Source organism: Notothenia rossii, assembly GCF_949606895.1.
Source record: "Notothenia rossii genome assembly, chromosome: 2".
Lineage (NCBI taxonomy): Eukaryota > Metazoa > Chordata > Actinopteri > Perciformes > Nototheniidae > Notothenia > Notothenia rossii.
In genome coordinates, this window is record NC_136904.1 from 87,377,520 (window position 1) to 87,398,314 (window position 20,795).

The window sequence follows — 20,795 nt, forward strand, 5'->3', positions numbered from 1 at the left end:
TGTTGCCAAATATGTCAATCAAACTTGTTTCATATTTCAGAGCTCCTCTAAATGTTTGTTCAGACACAAAGAAATGTTTGCCTTGTGTGTTTCTGTGAATTTGACCTCTGGATTGTTCCGTTGTTGTTCGATGTTTGCCAAAAAACTGACAACACAAGAGCAATGCAGCGGTGGGCCGGTAAGTCGAGTCTCGACCTTGTGTGTCTGTGGAGGAGAATATCCATCCCCCTGAAACAATGTGCAACCTGACAACGTTTCATAAATTGTTGGTGAAAGTGCAGGCTACTTATTGTGTGCAAACATTATCAGTGACAAGTGAGAAGTGAAGTCTTCCAACGTTGATAAACCTTAGAACCGCCAGAGATTTTTTATACCTAAAACCGCCACCGGGGTCAAATTGACCCAGCATTAGAATGCATTGATTTTCAAAGTAAAAGTATTGCTTCAAAAAGAAAAATGGAGCTGTGGTATTGGTATTTTGACAAATAGTTTTGTAAAATTGTTTCGTTTATTAACGGTACAACATAGGGTTTCGTGAGGCGGTTGTCGTTGTTGGGTGAAAAGCAAACAGCTGTTTGCTGCGGAGCACAGCGCAAGCAGTCTCCCGTGAGCGGGAGCGCGCTCCTTCACTACAGACTGTCGCTATCAATCTATCTCTCTCTCACTGTCTCTCTCTCAATCTATCTCTCAATCTATAAGGAACTGCAGTAGACAAAAGGCGTTGCTATAGCAGCAACACGTCATGTTTGTTTACACACGAAATCAATAGCGCTAAAAGGGTTGGGGACGCTTGGCGGAAATAGGTATAAATAGTAATTCTTTTGCCGATTTCTTCAATCTGACTTCATATTGACAATTTATAACAACATAGGGTGCTACATAACACACTTTCAGGAAAAGTCACGGAATAGGAGACTTTAATATGTTATTGAAAAAAAGTTTCATACAATAAAAAACAGCTCTGGGTCAAATTGACCCCGTTGGCGGTTCTACTGTTAACGGCTCTTATTATAGTGATGAAAATAGCATTGAAAAAAAGAAAATGTTGAATACTTCAGAACGGTACCATAGCTGATTGTACTTCTCTTGCATCAATATTAAACTACAGTACATCCAATATATTTCAGTGTGTTAAAGAAGTCCTATTTGTCACGATCTGCCTGTGTTTTATTTTGTATTGTTAAGATCTGTCTTTGTTTTCCCGTTTTATTCTGCAAGGTGTGCACCCCCCTAGTTATGTCTGCTCTTACTTCCAGTCTCTGTGTTTTCCTCCTGTTTGATTGGCTGATTGCGTTCACCCGGTGCTCCTGTGTTTTTCCTCCCTGCCCACCTGTTTCATTGTCTTGGTGATTACTCTTGCTGGTATTTAAGTTCTGTTCGTCTTTCAGTTGGTGTGAGATCCTTGTCTAAGTTGAATGTGATCACTGGGGAGAGAATTCTGCTCTGTATGTGTCTTTGTAAGTTGTAGCTTTACAAGACCCCCCCCCCCCCCCTGCCTGAAACGCCTCAATTGGCCTCCTTTGTTTACTTCTGTGACTTTACTTCCCAAACCACGCCCTGCACCCTATCCCTACACACTATCCACTGATAAACTGCGATGTTAACAACCTCATGATAACCTCATATTTTTTTAACTTAGGATCATACCTGTGTTTAGTCTAGAAAAAGGTAAATATGTGCATTTTATTATAAAGTTGTGTATATTTACAGACTGTTGCAAAAACTAAGAAGCTTATAAACATCAGGTTTAAAACTAAAAGAGTTTTACAAAAAACACAATTAAAGATGTTTGAAGTTTTATTTGAGTTATTCCTTTTATTTGTTGTCAAAGAGATGCGGATTTGAAACCGTTGTTACATACAACTACGGCATTTCCTGTTTCTGCCGGAGAGAGGGGCGTTTGTCCCAAAGCTTGCCGCTGTATTTACTCCCTCCATCTGACAGGAGGTAGCCTCGTTTAGCTGCAAGTGTCACTCCACAGAGTTCACTCCGTCACAGAGGGGGAGTGTGTAGGAATAGGGTGTAGGGTGTGGTTTGGGATTGGGCTTTAGTGATGTCATCTGTCACACTCACACTTCTATTGGATAGCACTCCAACACATTGTACATGCTTTGCTAAGGGGCGGGACTTCTCTAAGCGATTGACCAATCACAACAGAGCCGGCCAGCTAACCAATCAGAGCAGACTGGGCTCTGGTTTCAGACAGAGGGTGAAAAGAGGTGCTGCAGCACAGGCAGTATGAGAAAAATAAAGATATTTTTGAACATTAAAGCATGGAGACATGTCACAGTAGAGATACCGAATACAAATATGAACTTGATAATTAGAATAATAGCGCCCCTTTAAAATATGTAGTTGTGCTTATATCCAATGACTATCTTCTGCAAAGCATGTATCTCACTCCAAGGTAACACTGAGCAAGACATGCTTCCAAGTATGGAAGACAAGAGCCTTGAAAGAAAAAAAGGAAAAGTAGGCCAACATGGGAACAAAAAAGAAATAAGACATCAAATTCAAAGTGTGAAATTGTATTTACTTTTGTTTGTGCACACAGTACAGGCACTAGGAGGCACACAAAGCATACAATGAAAGCTTGAAGCAGCAGAGACTAAGGGGCACCACGTACCAAATAGTTTCCTTTGAAAATATATCTGTACAGGCATTTGAATTGATAAGCAGAACAAAATGAATACATTTACATATGTTAAAGATGTGCCTGGCTGAGAATGTCAGACGCTTTTCAGGGTCGCGTACGTTTGTTGCACTCCTGACTTCCTGTGAGAGCAGAGGACGCAGTTCCAGTAGACAAATGTTAATGATATGATATCTGATGCTCTAATGTCATTAGATTAATTGCCGGTGTGCACAAAGAGAGCACTGGTTGGTGTGGGCAAAGAAGAAATGATAGCTGCTTTTACTAAATAATAAAGAAGTCTCCCTCACTTTTGTAACTTTCGGAAAGAGTGGTGTGGAAAATGATGTATTTAATTGGAGTCATTTGATGATTTGCAATTAAAGCTGGAGTGCATGACTTTTAAACTAACGTCTGTTACATTCAAGCCCTTTCCAAACGAGTTCACACAATGCTGATTAAGCCTCTCGTCGCCAGGGAAAGCTTTCTGGATATCACATTAAACACATAATGGCGAAGCGTTTTATGTCAACCGGCAAGAGCAAAAAGGGAGAGAACATAGCGATGAAGACAAAGTATGAGGAAGCAAGGGCGGAAAATCCTAAGAAACAAGTTTGGAAAAAAGTGTATCGAATGTGTTCCCCAGATAAAAAAGAAAACTCTGTGTTTAGAGCAAAGATTAAAGTAGAAACATGTCAAATGAATGTACTCTTTTCAGATCTGCACTTCATAAACATGCATGGTGAAATGAATGCATCACTCTTTATGAAATCAGACCCAAATATAACATATTTTCCACGTTATTATTCGTATTATTTCATTGATATTGTGTTCAGCAAGTACCCACAGCATACTTTTCATGGCTATTTGAGAGTAAGTGATTAGCGCGACCTTTCATGTTTTTGTTATGAGAGATCAAAACTCTTTTTACCCGCTTCTTGCAGATGCAATATTCATCAAATTAGAACAGGATATAACTGGATGAACTGAAAATAGTAAATTAGTTTCATAATATTCTATACTGCTTTCCATTTAATTGCCAAATTAGCATAGGCTGGGAGTATTTGACACTATCTCATGACCGTATTGCAACAGAATTAGACTCCGAGCCATCCAGGAAATTTGAAAGGAATTCCATTTATTCACTAATACCATGATGCAAATGCCCTTAAAGCTGAGGTAGGCGGGATATTTCTGGCATCAATTAAAAAAAATTAAAAGCATATCATATATCCTTCAAGTGACGACGATTAGCAACATTTTGGGGGCAGCAGTAGCTCAGTCTGGACCTGAATAGAGAACTAAAGGGTTTTCGGTTCAAGTCCCGATCGGACTAAAGCCTCCGACAAGACTCCAAAAGATGCGTGTGTGTGTGTGTGTGTGGAGAACTGAATCTGTTGGACTTTATTAACCCCTATGGGATTAGTAAAATGCATTGTTCTTATTTTTGTCTTTGAAACTATTTTCCATTGTTGTCATGTATGTAATCTCAAAGGATTGTGTAGTCCCATAAGATTGCAAAGAAAACAGGACTGCTTTATTTCAAAGAACCACCATATAACTTCATCAGGATCAGACTCACGATAATGTTTGAAATGAATGACTGGTACTTGTAAACGTTACTGAAAGACGAACATGCATCTCCCTGGGCTCACATGTAGGGGCTCAGGAGAGGGACAGAGAGGAAGGCTGTATGTTTATAATTCTGTCATTTTCTTTTAAGATAATTACCTTTCCTGGAGTACTACTTTAATTAAAAGATGCTGAAAGGATATTGTGGTATTTTTGCCCAATGCTGCCAACAATAAACGGCCTCTCCCAGCTTTAAATCAGCGGTCAGGAGTCCAGATTAAAGGTTTTGCATCAAAATCCATTTGAATTTTGGACATGTTTTAGTCCAGATTGATTAACATAATTAGGGTCTTACATTCTTATCCAAATGATAATGGTTCAATGACAACATAACACTGTCAAAGTCCTGTCTTTGTGAGGAGCCAGTTTACTACATTTGTAGATTGTGGAGTCATTGTTAACCCATTTTGCATCTAAAATAAACCACTAGTTCAGCTCAACATGGTCGGCTCATACAAACTATTTCCTGATCCCCAAAAGGTTCGAATCCCTCTCTAGCTTCCCAGCACCAAACTCAGTGATCAATATTGGATTTGAATTGAATTTGAACCTTGGGGGAAAACACAGATGACCCTCTTTAAAGAAGTTAAAGTCAAGCCATTTTACAACAGAGGGTTAATCAATATATTGACTTTTATTATTAAATTATACATCTATACAATAGATCCTTAATAAAACTGCAGCTATACAAATCATTAAGAAGAAGAAGAAGAAGAAGAAGTAACCACATGATATTGCCTACTGCAATACAACCAAAACACTCTGAGAGGTATGTATTCATTCACTGATACTTGAAATCTGCAGACTATCACATCTTGAGACATACTTAGATTACAAAGACATGCACAGATGGGGCCCAAAGGATGAAGACCCTATCTTCTGACCATGCCACTCTCCTGTGTCTTTTTCAGTAGGTAATCTTTAAGCCTAATGGAGGCGGATGGGGAGGGGGGAGGGGGGGGGGCTCCAGGAAGAATCAGTCTCTCTGTCCGTCAGTGCATTTGTCCAAAGAATTGGAGTGAAATGTCTTCACAATTGTTGAAACGCTTTCTTGGACCTTTTGTACAGATCCCAAGAGGACAAATTGTAATGTATTCATTCATTCATGACAGGAAGAAAAACCAAAAACAGTCTCAGATTCAGCTTTTCTTAGGGGTTAACCCCTCGTGTTCAGCAAGCTCAAAGTACGACTGACATTTACAAAGACAGCTAACCTGCCTGAGAGCCGCTGAAGCCTCTGCATAATGAGCCAAGTCCTAGCAAGCAGATTTTTTTAAATTAAGGTAACCCCGGGCAACACCTGCGGGTCACTGTCTTTAACCTCAGTAGTGGCATGGATCGTTAAAAAGACAGTCTCCACTTTTAGTCCATGCTTTAATTTGTGTTCAATGATTTGTGCATTACTGGCTAGCTCTAAACTCTTTGCCTTTTTAGTGTGTATGCTTTTTTTTCTTAGGATCAACCAGTGTCAGATGGATATAGAAAATCATTTTGAGTTATATAGAAAACACCACTAATCCCTGTGATCAAGGTTATACATAAATAAAAAAAACAATGAAGTCAGGTGACATAGTGGTCTTTTTCTTGGTTGCAAAAAGCTCGAAGCGCTGCAAAAATAATGAACTCAACTTTTGTACCAGTACTTTTTTGAGTTCGGTACGCACCGTTTCCGTCTACTTGGTTTTTCCATATAATCAAAGCTAGCTATTTAAATAAAACCCTAACCAGCGGTACAAACTCGATCGAGTACTGCGACAAAGCGTAGCAGAGAAATGCTGTGACTGACATGCTGACCCTGGAGCTAACTGTAGTTTCACAAGCAACAATAAGCCTTCTGCTGTGATTGATTGCGAACTCCACTGACCCAGTTTCCGTAAGCACTCGCTGAACTCCACACTTCCTGTTCGGACCAATCTGCTGCCCGCTTGCTAAAGACCGCCAAAGACGCCGCTTGGGAGCTTTGCCAGATCTGCCAGAATAACTGTATGCATTGGATTTGAGCCTGAAGATACTTTTACTTGCTGCAAAATCTAGCGTGACGGCAGTTTGGGTGATACTGCAGTCACCTCTTTCTGTGCGTGCTCGATATATGACTACTTTAATATATTCTAATATAATAATCCTCTCCATTAGTTTCTCATTTCTGCTACTTTCATGATACGATATACACAAATCCTTATGTTCTTACAAAAATTCACAAGCCAATTTGCACAATTAAATAAAATCCAGGTGATTAGCTAAAGATCCAAAGAAAGATAAGATGTGGTCTGAATGGTGTACAATGCTTTGTTAGGGACAAGAACAACTGAAACTCTTGAACGTGTGGATAGTTTGGTATCCAGCTAACAACGGATTACAGGATTAAGGTTTGTCAAATCCATGCTACTTTAAAACGCCTGAGAAGAAACCAACTCGGTGAAATAAATATTACTGAGCGATGTCGTGCATGACGGGGAAATTATGATTCCCTTTTATTCTGTGTGGTGTGGGTAGCAGAACGGAATGACAATAACCTCCTCTATGTAAATGTGATTGCTTTTGTGCAACTCACATGAATAACTTCTTAAATGTTAAAAATAAAAACTTGTATGCAAATTAGGCACTCATACAGTATAGGCAGTATTGTCCCCTTTTTACTTCTTCTACAACATTCACCACCACTGGAAAAACAAAGACAGCTTCGAATGCGCGCATATCTTACAGGCTTGGCCTACATTTTTGCTCGCTGGCAATTCAGAGATTCCCGCTGTCGCGTGGAAGGAGTCAGTGTTTGAGGGTTTCAAACTAAAAAGTTGTGCGCCTTCAGGATGGACAGCAGCTCGTTGCACCCGTCGTGTCCCTGCAGAACATTCATCTTTTGCTTTACACATTTTTGCAACGACAGAAACCACAGCAGCTTCAGTTTTTACCAACATCAAAAACACTAACAGCTGTAAAGACTCAGCTGCTTGCTTGCACTGGAGCGTTACGAGAGTGGACTACAGGCTACAGGTTTGAGTTCCCGGGAGACGTCCCGGGGCGCGGAGATGTTATTTTGTAAGAAATCCTGCAGCGGCGCGCGTCCACCTGTTTGTCCTTTTAGAAGAGAGAGGTAAGTTTGTGGCTGAGGGTCCGCAGCGTGCACTCTGCAGTCAGATGTAGTACTCCTTCATGTTTTCCCTGACTGAGGTGTGGAGGTGCAGCTCTGTCCTGTAGTCTGTGTACATGCTGTGTCTGTTCTCCTCTTCTTTGATGCTGCCGCTCCTCCGGGCCCTGCGCTGCTGGTAGAGGAGGCGGCTTATCACAGCCAGAGCGCAGGCAGCGATGAAGACCACCGCTGTGACCACACCTGAAAACACAGCAGGGCACGCGTATTAAAATACACAGAGGAACAGAGCTGTCAACCAGGGCTGTCCCCGCTAACTTCCTCCACTTCCTGCTCTGAATTAGTCATGGCAACTTCTCTTCCTCTGACCTGTCGCAGAGTAGATTCCAGAACATTCTGAACTCAAAATCTGCGTTTGGATGGAGTAATATTCGTCTCAATATGGAGAGGTCTTCCTTCCTGCAGCACTCAGATTTGACAACCGCCACGGCCCCTGGTAGACCCCCAGCTCTATTGTGCAGTAACACTACTATGTGTAATATATAATGCTCATTGTTTACTCATGTTGTCCCTGCTGCTTCATTAATGCTACTATGGAAGTTCTCATTCAAACTGAATATTGTGAACACACATCAGTATATTCTTTAGTTTGAAGCTTCTAATGTCCACCCAAAACCCACCACAAAGCTAATATCCCTTCACTCTATATTCAACTCTTTTGACATTTTGATTTGGATCTAATATGTATTTCCAAATATGTCAAGTTATATATATTCAAATGATTTATTTGTCTTATACTGGTCTTCTGGATCAGCTCAGGGTCTGTTTATTGTCCACAAACTGGTAGCATGATGTAAACAGGCTGAGATTCCCTGTTTAGAAAGCACACAGAAATAATCATCATCAACTTCAATTCAATTTCCACCATAACCGAGTTAGTGTCAGTAATGACAATGAGCTTAAGCAATGACTCAACAAGAGACCGGGGAAGAAACAAACATATTAGCATGGAGGCAAATGGAGAGAACATCGTCCCAATATGGAGAGGTCTTTCCTTCACGCAGTAGATTCTACAACCACCACACCCCCCCCCCCCCCCAGCTCTATTGTGCAGTTACACGACTATGTTCAATATATAATGATCATTGTTTACTCATGTTGTTCCTGCTGCTTCATTAATGCTACTGTGACTGCTACTTTAATGAGTGCTATGTGCAATAAACACTTTACACAATATTAATGTTGTCACCTGCCGCTACCTGATTACTTTATACGATCACTCACTTTTTATAATGCTGCTACTTATTCTCGCTCCATGGTTTTGTACTTTTTCAATTTTTTCTCTGACGTGTCCTTGCCTCTTTTTCTGATTTTACTACTTTTCTAATGCCATTTCCCCGCAAATATGTTTTCCAAATAGGAGTTTCTGATTTCATTTTGGTAAACAGATTGATAATGTGTGCGTGCATTTGTAATTTGAAACACCTTCAACGAATGCGACAGAGATTTGTAAATCAAGCGCTTCCTGAAATAGAGTTTGGTTTGGAGCAGCGAAGTGTTTGTGTAAAATGAAAATCCACCAACAGAGAATTGAGATCTACAAACACAAACTGGATTAGCAAATGCCAGATCCTAACTTATAAATACGAGAAAGATATTCACAAATGCTTTTCCTTTACTTACTGTAATCTTTGCATATTTGCAGATCTGTTTTTTTGAGTGTACAACTTGTTTTGCATTTGTGGAAGGTGTTTCAGATTACACCTTTAAACAGGGATTGTCGATGTGTTTGGTATTTAAAGGTTAATATATATTTTCTTGCTGTTTTTGTTTATAGTAAACGTATTATTATTATTATTTAGGTAAATGAAAGTCACTCTTTCTGCTTTCATTTTGTGGTTTTCAGAATACAGGGACATATCAAAGGCAGTGTTTATTACGGTGTTTTGCGATCGGTAAAACAGAATTATCTTAAGTCTTCAACCTTCTCCTTTATAACACGCTGTATAAATAGATTATGAACACAAATGCATTGTTTATTCTCATCATTCAAACAATCATTATAACGTTCAGTGCATAGCAACCTCTCTTCTTCTACACAATGTGCCTCCACTAAGTGTTTCATTGGTTGCAGGTGTTTTCACACGTGCATCTCAGTGCAGGTGACTGATAATTGGGTGTGGTATTTAAATGGCAATGTTTTGCAAAGAACAAACACTCAGGCTTTTAGTTTGAAATGCTGTGCCGAATAACTGGGAAGTCATTAGCATTATTAGTTTAGCAGTAGATAGGCTCTATAAGTTAGTGGTTTAAATAATTGTGCTTCAATTACTAGCTGTTTCGTCGTGGCAACTGCATGAAAATGTATATGGACATACAGATAATTAAATGAGTCATTAGGGTGTTTAAGTGAGGATGATTTGTCATGCTTTTATTGCAAGTTTCCTTGATGTGTTAATGTAATTTGATTTAAAATAATAATAATAATGAAAACAAAAAGGGTTCAAATATCTATGAGCAAATTGTGCTCTAGATGCAGGACTTCTTTGAAGCACTATTAACTGTGAGAAAATCATCCTCATGTTAACATAAATACCATTATTGGACATTTATATGGATAAGGGATTTCTAATTTCAACATTATGGGAATGTAATAATTGAGTTACTATTATTTATTTATGTATAATAACAGAATATTACCATTGAGTTCATTATGCATTAATGTATTACCTCTTTTAATATGTTAAATGTGTGTTTTTACATAAATAATCATACCATTTTGCATCTGAAAATGGTTAATTTTACACACTAAGAAAGCCTTTAGGAAAGGTGAAAAAGGTTTACATTATTGTGCAGGTTTTGACTGAAGCACAGAAATGAAACTGGCTTTATGGAGGTCATTTGTGAAAATTAAAAACATTTGAAAATGCTCGTTCCCTTTGTTGGAAAGTTCGATCAGAGGATTGATGCGCTCTAATGTCTCTTTAATACAATTGTGGGACTATTATCTTCCTGGAGTCCCGCTGGTTGCCATGCAACACATGAAACCTCTGTAAAATGGAAAATGACTGTTCTGAAATGTTTCTTTGCACTCAAACAAGATACAATGTGTTATTAGTGAGGCAGACTGTGGTGCTTGTTACCGTTGGACCTGTGCAACTCATCTTTAAAACCTGATAAACCCAGAGCCTGTTTTTCAGGTTTCAGGCTCGAAAATGACCATATCTTCCCTTCTAAAAGGGTTAAATTAATAATGTTTTTTATCAAAGTAATGATAAACCTGTCAGTTGGATGTAGAAAAGTCAGATTCAATATAGATGTTTTTTATTTTAAAGAAAATTGAGATTGAACATGGTAAAAAAATGTAAATTATAGTGTCCGTCCAAAACATATTTTGTACTTATAGTGAAAACTAACCTTGGATGATGGGTTAGTAGACTAAAAGCTTTAGGAATCCAAAGTACAACATATAATAAGTACCCTGTATCAAGATTGATGTAAAACAAGTGATATTTGACCTTTTTAGACACATTTAGCAAAAAAAACCTCCTCTGGGGCCATTTGGGTGGATTTTTCATATCTCTGGCCCCCCCTGCTGGATTTTGACATGTGACATCTCTTTCTAACCGTCAGAGCCAATGGAATCGAGGGGAACTCCCACATAGTCCTTATTTGGTCATGTGTGTGTATTATACTGCCGCATAGCCAAGACCGGAAGCAGCAGCCACTTTGGTGGCTACCAATAGCAGCTAACTTTTGCTCTGCGATTTTTACATAAAAATGGAATTATGGATTATAAATCATTCCAATTATTTTCCAGAAACTTTATCAACCTATGGATTAATCGATTCATCCGCGTTTTTTGTCATTTAATGCCATTGAACGCGTCTTTTGATCAGATTAACAGCTACGGTGAAACGATCTCCCTAGAAGCTACGTAAAGGTACGTGTTGTGATGTCTGTGTTTGCTTCCCCTGTCGCAAATTCGGATCACTCAGTGATGATACTATATACCTAAATAATCTGTGGAACCTCAGCTTTAATCGGAGATCTTGTATGTGCAGCTACGATAAGTAATAAGGGTACTTTTATCTTGAGTTCTGTGCCAATGTCCGTTAGCATTTTTCGCCAAGGGGTCATTTAGATGCTTCTTATGAGACTTGTGTTTTGGTAAAAATGGTTTATATTATCAATTAGCTGAGATTATTTCCGTGAATCTGGTAAAACACATTAATAGGTTCTTAAATATTAAGATCCCCTGAGACACAGTGTCCTGAAAAAAAAACAGCTTGGGGCTTAACTGATATCATAATAATAATCATAATCATTATTGTTTTATTGTGATATCAGTTTTTATTGTTTTTAAAGAGGCCCTATTATGCTTTTTGGGGGTTGTCCTTTCCTGTTGTGTGTGTTCTTGTTTTTTGGTGCAATGGTCTGCAAAGGCTAAAATCCCAAAGTTATTCATTGTGTTGCATGCGTTGCTCCGCTTCTTCTCATTCAAACTAAATATTGTGAACACATCAGTATATTCTTTAGTTTGAAGATTATATTGTCCACCCAAAACCCAGCAGAGAGCTATCATCCCTTCACTCTATATTCAACAGGTTATATATGTATGAAATGTACAACGTGGTTTTATTTATCTTGAAATAAAACCACATTGTATATTTTACACATATATAATCTGTTCAATATTTAATATTTAATATTCCATATCTCATATATTTTTGAATATATATATATTTGTATATATAATATCTACATGTATATTTTCTATTTTATTTTATTTCTATTCTTGTTTATTTGTAGTTTTGCTTTATTGTAAAATGCCTTGTCTTTTACGCTGCTGCAACAAAAATAATTTCCCAAATTGGGATCAATAAAGTACCATCTTATCTTATCTCTTATCTTAACTGTCTTGACATTTTGATTTGGATCTAATATGTATTTCCAATTATGTCAAGTTATATATATTGAAATTAATGTATTTGTCTTATACTGGTCTTGTGGATCAGCCCAGGGCCTGTTTATTCTCCACAAAATGTGTAGGAGGATGTAAACAGGCTGAGATTCCCTGTTTAGAAAGCACACAGAAATAATCATCATCAACTTCAATTCAATTTCCACCATAACCGAGTTAGTGTCAGTAATGAAGATGAGCTTATGCAATGACTTATCAAGAGACCGGGGAAGAAACAAACATATTAGGATGGAGGCAAATGGAGAGAACATCAAAAAACAAACAACTGGGACTCACTTTCAATTAAGCTACAAAATAAATAAAGAGAGAGAGAAGAAGAAGAGGGAAAACAGACCTGCTATCACAGCCAGATCATTCTGTGTGCCGCCACCGTGTTGCTCCTTATCCTTATTGGCTGTCACAGTTTGATCTGGAGAAGCAGAAACAGACAAATTGAAAGACATTAAAGTATGAAGTCAGGATCTCTGCAATCTCTGACTGTCACCTTCACCGGTGAAGTGCAGCTTGTCACACTTTACTTTTAAGCTCTAGAATAACACTGAATTATTTTTACATGGTAATCACTTGTAGGTTCACTTCTCTTTTACTCTTTGTTCAACCCCCTGCATATCGGGTTTCTCTCTCCACAGCTCTGGTTGACTTTTAAATGTCATCGTCTCCTCTCATGTGTGGGAACACTATAACAACGTCAGTGTTTAAACTGAGTAAGTTAAATTAGACAATAAGTACAATATCTTTTACCAAAGTTGTTCGTTTTGATATTTTGAAATAAGCCAATTACATTGTTGATAATGTTTTTATTAATTAATCTGCTAGTTTAGTCGAGGCATTTCTGTTTCATATTGGTTTAAAGGGTCCTTATTTTAAAGAGGAGTTGGTGTTATTTGTTCCTTTTAACTCATAGGAGTACATTTTTTATTTTTTCATGTAAACTACTTAATAACTTATGTGGTAACAATCTTAGTAAACAGGTATATATATCTGAGGTTAAGATTGCTAGTTTCTTTGTTTAAAAGTAGGGTATTCTTTTTCAGCCTTAACAGGTAAACCCTCAAGGTTACAACGAAAAACCTCAAACAAACCCAAACACCAGAGCATTCAAGCCTAAAGTAACTTAATGTCTAATACCGACAGTATGTAAGCATACAAAATAGTGCTTGGGTGCTACTTCAGTATCATAGACTTTCAATTCCTGAATAGATGGTGCAAGATTGAGTCGTAAAACAAGGAAATTAGTTAGCATTTTAGCACATCCAGTTTCCTCGATTCAACGTTTTTTTGAACAAGTTAGAAATGAGGTCTGTGGTTAACACAAGCTTAAGAGATTTTCCTGTTTTCATCTAACATAAGATGCATCACAAAATGTCCCTTGTGAATGTCCGAAGCTTCTATATGTCATTATAACTTCGGATGCTAACAAGTGACTAAATGAGACTACCGTACTAAACGACCTCAAGCTAAACATTAGCCGCCTTTAGCTTAGCGGTGGTAACACGTAGCCATCCGACCGCAACCATTAGTTTTGCCACAGATTTGACGTATATTCTGCAATATTCCAAAATGTCTTTGCAATGACCACTTTGTCATCACTGCACCACTTTACGCCGAGAGTAGTCAGGAAGGAGGACGGTGTCGATGAGGGAAGATTAGCTGATGCGTGTTGGTACATTTCCCCCGAGCCATAGTGTCTCACTGACTGGTGGTGGTGAATGAGCCTTGAAGCTAGTGGCTGTTGGTTTCATGGCATGTTACAGCTCCACGAGATGAGCTTTTTCATGTAGCGGCAAAAACAACGACAACATTTTCATTATGCTCTGAATGAAAGAATCAGCCAACTCCGAGCTCAATCTGCTGCCTCGACAGACGGGACTCCATCTGAAATGTATTTATCTTTTATGATGTAGACTTAGACACATGCTGGGGCAATATGGCGTTGGCTAGATGTTTAGATTACACCTGGTTACTGACAGACTGTGTGTGTACATCAGTGACGCTTGGTGCTCAGACAGCATTATTTCAGGATGAAGCATTTTTAATGTTGGGTCACCGGCCGTATTTTCCGCCCAAAGAATTCACCATTGTTTTTGTTGCTCTGTTTTATATGCTCCTGATGCAAGTTCCAACACATGCTGTAGAGCAGGGGTGTCAAACTCAAGGCCCGGGGGCCAAATCCGGCCCGCGACTTCATTTTCTGTGGCCCGACAAGAGCTCTGAAAGAATATGATATGTTTATTATACGGTTACATGGTGATTTAAAGAAGCACGTTGCCCATAAACTACATATCCCACAATGCATCTCAAATTTGAATTTTTTTTCTCAGAATTTTCCCTTTTCTCAGAATCTTTTTCTAAATATCACTTTATTTTTTCCCCAGAATTTGGCTTTTCTTTTTAAATCATTTTGTGACATTCTCACTGAAGATACTTTCAATTACTTGCCCTAGACTTCTGCTTTCAGATGTAGTTAATTATGAATGTATTACCCTATCAGATAATAATCCAATGCAGAGGCAATCATGTAATATAATGCATTATTTTATATATATTAAATATTTATATATGTATTTTGATATAGTCTTAAAGTTACAACCGGCCCTTTGAGTGCAACCATAATTCCTACGTGGCCCGTGATGAAATTGAGTTTGACAACCCTGCTCTAGAGGATATATAAATAAATAAATGATCAAATAAATGATCCTTGAATCCTTAAAAGTAGGCAGCGCAAGAACCAGGGCTGAGTGACATGAAGAAAATCAAAAAATCCCAATGTTTCTGAGCAACTACTTCAATATCAATATTGCAACGATATTCTAGGGTTTATTGGTGTTAAATTGAAACTTGATAATTGACCATCAGTTATGTCGATATAATGACTTAGTGGCTAAAGGCAAGTACTAATCATTTGAAGTGTAAAAAATAAATATATGTTACTGTAAAGACGCTGGTTTGGAAGCACCAGTGGTAAAACTAAATAGGGATCTGTTCTGTCACACAGCGGGAATGTGTCCCGGATGGACAGACTTTAATTACATTCCCGAGTCACGAGGCACAACTCAGTTCTTAAAACTGTAAAACAGGAAGTCCATTACACTGATAGTTCTGCTTTCATTTTTCATTTTTAGAAAGCCTGGGGCTTGTGACACGAAGACAAGTTAGTGGGTTAGCAGTTATTATTTTTAGGCTTCACTCAGGTTTTCTGGTAGCCGGAACTGGGTCACTTTTAACCAGGATAAATCACTATAGTAGTTCATGCTGCTTAAAGCTAAGAGTCCACATAACAGAGGCCCTGTTGGGTTTTTTGTCCATTGGACTCCTTTGTTTACTTCCGTAACATAATGACATCACTCCGTAACACTCACACTTTGGTCAGCTAGCGCTCCAACACATTGTAACTTTTGATGTAACAGTTGACCAATCACAACAGAGCTGACCAGCTAATTATAACCAATCAGAGCATACTGGGCTCTGGTTTCAGACAGAGGGTGAAAAGAGGTGCTGCAGCACAGGCAGTATGAGAAAAATAAAGCGCCTTTTGAACATTAAAGCATGGAAACATGTTACAGTAGAGATACAACATACACATATGAACCTCCAAATTAGCATGATAGGGCCCCTTTAAAAGCAATCAGATCATTTCTAAAGGACTCTGGCAAGGACATGCGTTTCCATAAAATGCAGTTCACAGAACCGACACTGATGCTGTCAACAAGAAACATACGACTTGTGTTCAATGCCTGTAAAAACACCCACGCCTATTGTCTTCTGTAACACTATCACACACACTGACACACACACTGACATCTGTCTATATTGTGGCTCTGACGTGTGCTCCAGGCATCTTTTAATGACTGACACTACGAGGCTGGGTTTCTGTAGGTTCACTGCATCCAGAGAGCAGGAGAGAAGTGTTAGAGGAGGAGAACGTGGTAATAACAGCCAAGCAGAAAAACATCAAGGACTAGAAATCTTGGCAGAGGCCATAAGAGAAATTAATTAAGGCCGTAACTATCTCCCTTTTTATTATTGTTGATTAATGTGTCAATAATTTTTCTTAATTAATCGTCAAGTCTATAGAATGTGAGCTAATAGTGAAAATCAAACGCCATAATTTCCCTTCAAATAACTTCCTTTGTCACTCAGTTTGGAGATATTTCATGTACAATGACTTAAAGAAAAGCAGCTAATCCGCGCATTCAAGAAGCTGGAAACAGACAATGTTGCTGAATAAATAATTGGAAAGATTCATTAATTATCACCAGTTTTTGTCACAAACGAATTGATTAAGGGGGAATTGAGTCGGAACTGTTTTGTTTTAATCTCACTTTTGTTTGCCGGGCTGTAGAAAAAGTTTTGAATTGAATCCTAAACTATTCAGAGTGAACTGCAGGTGACCTCAAACACACCACGTTTTAGTCAACCAGTTAGAATAACAACACTTAAATGTTTGTATCAAACTGTTACCAGTCGCTGTAGTTTCCAGCATTTGTTGCTCAGCATGTTAAATCAATCTTTAGCTAATTCTTTTTTATTAGTTTTCTTCCTGCAAAATTAGATTTTGACCACTATTGTTGCTATATTGATGAAATAGCGATTTTTTAAATATGTTAGAGTTATCCCTGTGCGGAGTAAATATTCATTAATCTTTTAATATGAATTCACCATGGATGTAAGAAGATTAAACGAGCAAACAATCTGTAGAATGTACTTTTTGTCACATTGTTCAGTTCAGTATTTGAGTGTATGTATTTGGTGACTTCCCAACACTGTCACTGTCAAGACCGCTGTAACGTTTTTTTTGTAGCATGGCTTGGACTTCACTGAGTGCAATGCGAGTTGTTATTGATGGTGTTTTTCCGTAGCTGTAGTCAGTCGACCCCTGGTGAAGTTGTCTCGAAGATGCAGGAAGTGATGGAGAGGGGCCGTGGGGAGGGGTGGTTACCTTATTCTTTGTGGTCCGATAAACTCTGAATTGATTACATTTAGTGGCCCATATCGTTTTTTCATCCCAAGCTAGAGTTATATTACATGAGGCTAAATCTCAACTGGTATGGAAACAAAATTAAAAGCTGTGACGTCCATTTTGATCTCTAGTTGCCGCGAATGTTTTTGAAGACATGTTTGGACTACATGTCCTGTGGGTCAGAGAAATATGGAGAGCTGGGGAGAGTTCAAAGTGAACGCACTGTTGTGTTTTGTAATGACATTGTTTATTCCCTTGACTGAGCCTTTTAATTAAACCTCCTGTGTTGTAAGACATCAGTCCCAGTGTTTCCCCATCTCCACGTTTATCTTCAATCAATGCTCTATCACAGCATGTATCTGGAAATGACTGTTCAGAGGCCGTGTGCGTGGGGCGAGTTTAACAGCAGAGTGTGTGTGTGTGTGTGTTTTACCTTGCTGTGTGTGTGAAGTGGACTCTGCCAGTGCTCCACAATTTGATTGAACCAATGGTCCGCGAATGGTGACCAATGAGCTTCCTCGATTGGTCAGGGCGGCCTTCAGCGGTGCGACGTGATTGAACTGCACCGAGGAGAGGCAGCCAATGAAACCTTTAGAAGCTGCGTGCGTCACTTCCTCGTTCAGGTTCTCCCTCCCTGCAGAAGAACGGTCAATTTAAATGGCGACAGTTTTTGAATTACAGTAAGTAACCAAATGAGGCATGACGTGGGAGTTTTTGCAGCAATTTCCTGAACACCGTGGGAGGACTTACTGGTGACTTTGCCCAATGTCAGGGATCTGATTAGGATCAGCTCTGCATCGGATGACAGTGTGTACTTTCTGTGGATGTCCTGGTCGATCTGGTTGAGTGGAGAGAAATCAAATAACAAGGCAATTACAAGAAATCTAAACCGAGGTAACACCAGCAGCAGCAGCAGCACATTTCAATACATTATAGATTGGGAATTGTCTCCTCTACAGCTTCATGCAAAACCATATCCGCCCACAGTTAGCTTTGAAGTGATATAGACCTTTCACTTCTGCACTACACCACGCTGACTCGGTTGCATCACTTAACTTGATGATCCGCAATAAAACACTGCAGGGTTTGATTACGGCCACTTCCGTTTGTAAAATGCTTACATCGCCATTTAATGACGCAGCTCAGAATAGATTGTGATTGCAGTGGAGCACCATCTCTCTATTGTATGGATGACAGGTGGAAAATGAAATGTTATACCAACATAAAGATTTAGGTTAATTAAAAAAGGATTGCCTATTGTTTGTGTTCTTTGTTTATAATTCTAAAACAACAAGCCTTTCTGTTGTGTTTGTTTCACATATCTTTATTGTATTGTGGACAAAGGTGCTCATATCTGGCAAAGTTAAATATAACCGTAATCTTTCTTTGAAACTGACGAAAACAATATTTACCGGCGCTCCACTCCCTAGCCTTTTTGGGAGCTTTCAAGCACATCTAACAGCTTTTGTCAGCAGATGGAGCTTGCTCAGTTGTCATCACGTGTAGAAAGTGTGCAAGTATGTAAATGAGATCACCCTCGGTCCTATATATAGGAGTGGATTGTTATCCCTGCCAACGCAAAAACACTGTTCTTCAGTGCGGCGCAAAACCCATCTGCTAATGAAGACTGTTAGATGAGGGCAAAAACTCTGAGACTCTGGAAAATCGACTGTGAGTGAATATTATTTTGTCAATCTCAAATCCAGATGATGTTTCTATTTGGCGCTTGTTTTCCTGCTATAAGAACCTAGATAATACTATATCATAATATAGCTCAGCCTTTCTGTATGAATCATAGGGAATGCAAAAGGTATTGCAAGGGAGCACAAAATATTGACGGAGAGTGCAAAAGTCCTTGTCATTCCCATTTATACTTTATTTAGCTAAAAGTAGATATTTGGACAGCTACAAACGATGGTAAACACTTCAAATATAAGCTAGCTAGGGTGTTAGTAAACAAAGCTTAAAACTTTAAAAAAAGTTGACTTATGTTAAAGGTGGGGTAGTTAAGTTTGAGAAACCGGCTCGAGATACACTTTTTGTTATATTCCATGGAATGATCCCGATAGCAATGAATATCTGAAGTGCTTTGACAAAAAATCCATACAAAAATGTCATCCGTGGAAGCCGTGGCGCTGTAAAAAGCACGACCAATCATCTGAGCCGGCCCGGCTAAAGTAACTGGATGGCCTACCTGCCTGTCAGCCTTCCATGTGTGCACAAACTTATCTCGTGCCCTCATTGGTCATGTGCGCGTTCGTGTGTGTTGGAGGAGGGGCTCTGTAAGGAAGTAGCATATTTCTTCCGGCTGTGTATTTTCCAATTCTAGCGCACTCGAGCTGGTTTCTCCAAAATGACCTACCCCACCTTTAAGCTCTGTGTGGCCAGATCTCGAACGAGTGTTTGCTAAGACAGACAAATCAAACAATTTATCTGGAAAATACAACTTTAGTATCGGAATGTCAAAATATTTGGAAGTTATGAGGCCTTCATGGGTCCAATATTTAGTCTGATGACCCTGGAGTGAAAAAATCAGACATAATCTGTGTTCATGTTCACTTCTTCCATTCGTTAGACATTAGACTTAGACCTGGTGCTAGTCAACCCTAAAGAGCCTGTGTCAAAACCAATGAGAGATAGATACAGGAAATGAACTCTGGAACAATCTTTGCATTTATTCCTTCTTAGCCAATCAGATAGGACTGTACTTAAAAGGGAGGGGGGCTTACAAAATAAAGCTTTGCAAACAGAGGGTGAATACAGGTATTTTTTTTTGTAAGACAGTATGCGAAAAATAACATATTTTTTAAACATTAAAGCATGTTATCATGTTCTAGAAACCCAAAATGCCCCCTTTATTGCGAGGTAGAAAATCTCCTGCTCACCTGTACATAGAGGTTTTTTCCCACTCGGTGGATTCTGATTCGATGGAATCGTCCGTCTGCCAGGTTGGTGAGGACGGGGCTGAACACGTCTGGACTCCTGTCGGTCTGAAGGTGATACCAGATCTGCAGACTCCCTGGACACAAAGCATGAGAAAACATGTGACACTTTCCGGAAAAGAGACCATATAGAAATGTCCATTGAAGCACTTTATGACGACTGATTCATCTTTGGCTCGATGATAATATAGGCTCAATACTTTGGACTCAAGTATGCCGAATACTGAAAGAGAATACACAGTTTTACTGAAACGATGTGGCTGCTTAAATATAAATAGACCACTATCTCTAAACTTCTTCTTCAATTGTCTTTTTTTTTTTTACAGATATACAAATATTCATCTCATTGCTCATGTCTCCCACACAGAACGAGTCAATATGTGCTCAGTGTTCCTCCCACACACACATAACCCGATCAAAGAGTCAGATAGCTATGCATTGTCAAGTTGAACTGGGTCAATATTACAATTCCCGGTCTGTAGGTGAAGGGCTTTGTGTAGTGATTCATTTCAAATCCTGAGAGTGCTCCTATAGATGAAGGTCACTGTGGATGAAGTGTC

The 20,795-nt window shown here is 38.9% G+C and overlaps 1 protein-coding gene across 2 annotated transcripts in view; it reads right to left on the bottom strand.

Moving 5' to 3' along the window:
* Nucleotides 1-2,512: 2,512 nt before the first annotated feature.
* Nucleotides 2,513-20,795, bottom strand: part of cntnap5a (contactin associated protein family member 5a) — a 114,876-nt gene continuing 96,593 nt past the window's right edge. For both annotated transcript variants that reach the window (XM_079663208.1, XM_079663209.1), the window contains exons 20-24: nt 20,179-20,312; nt 18,044-18,131; nt 17,727-17,927; nt 12,668-12,742; nt 2,513-7,592 (exon numbers count right to left, since the gene is read on the bottom strand). In XM_079663208.1, the coding sequence (XP_079519334.1) occupies nt 7,396-7,592; nt 12,668-12,742; nt 17,727-17,927; nt 18,044-18,131; nt 20,179-20,312 (695 nt within the window). In that variant the 3' untranslated portion in view covers nt 2,513-7,395. The remainder of the gene's footprint in view (nt 7,593-12,667; nt 12,743-17,726; nt 17,928-18,043; nt 18,132-20,178; nt 20,313-20,795) is intronic.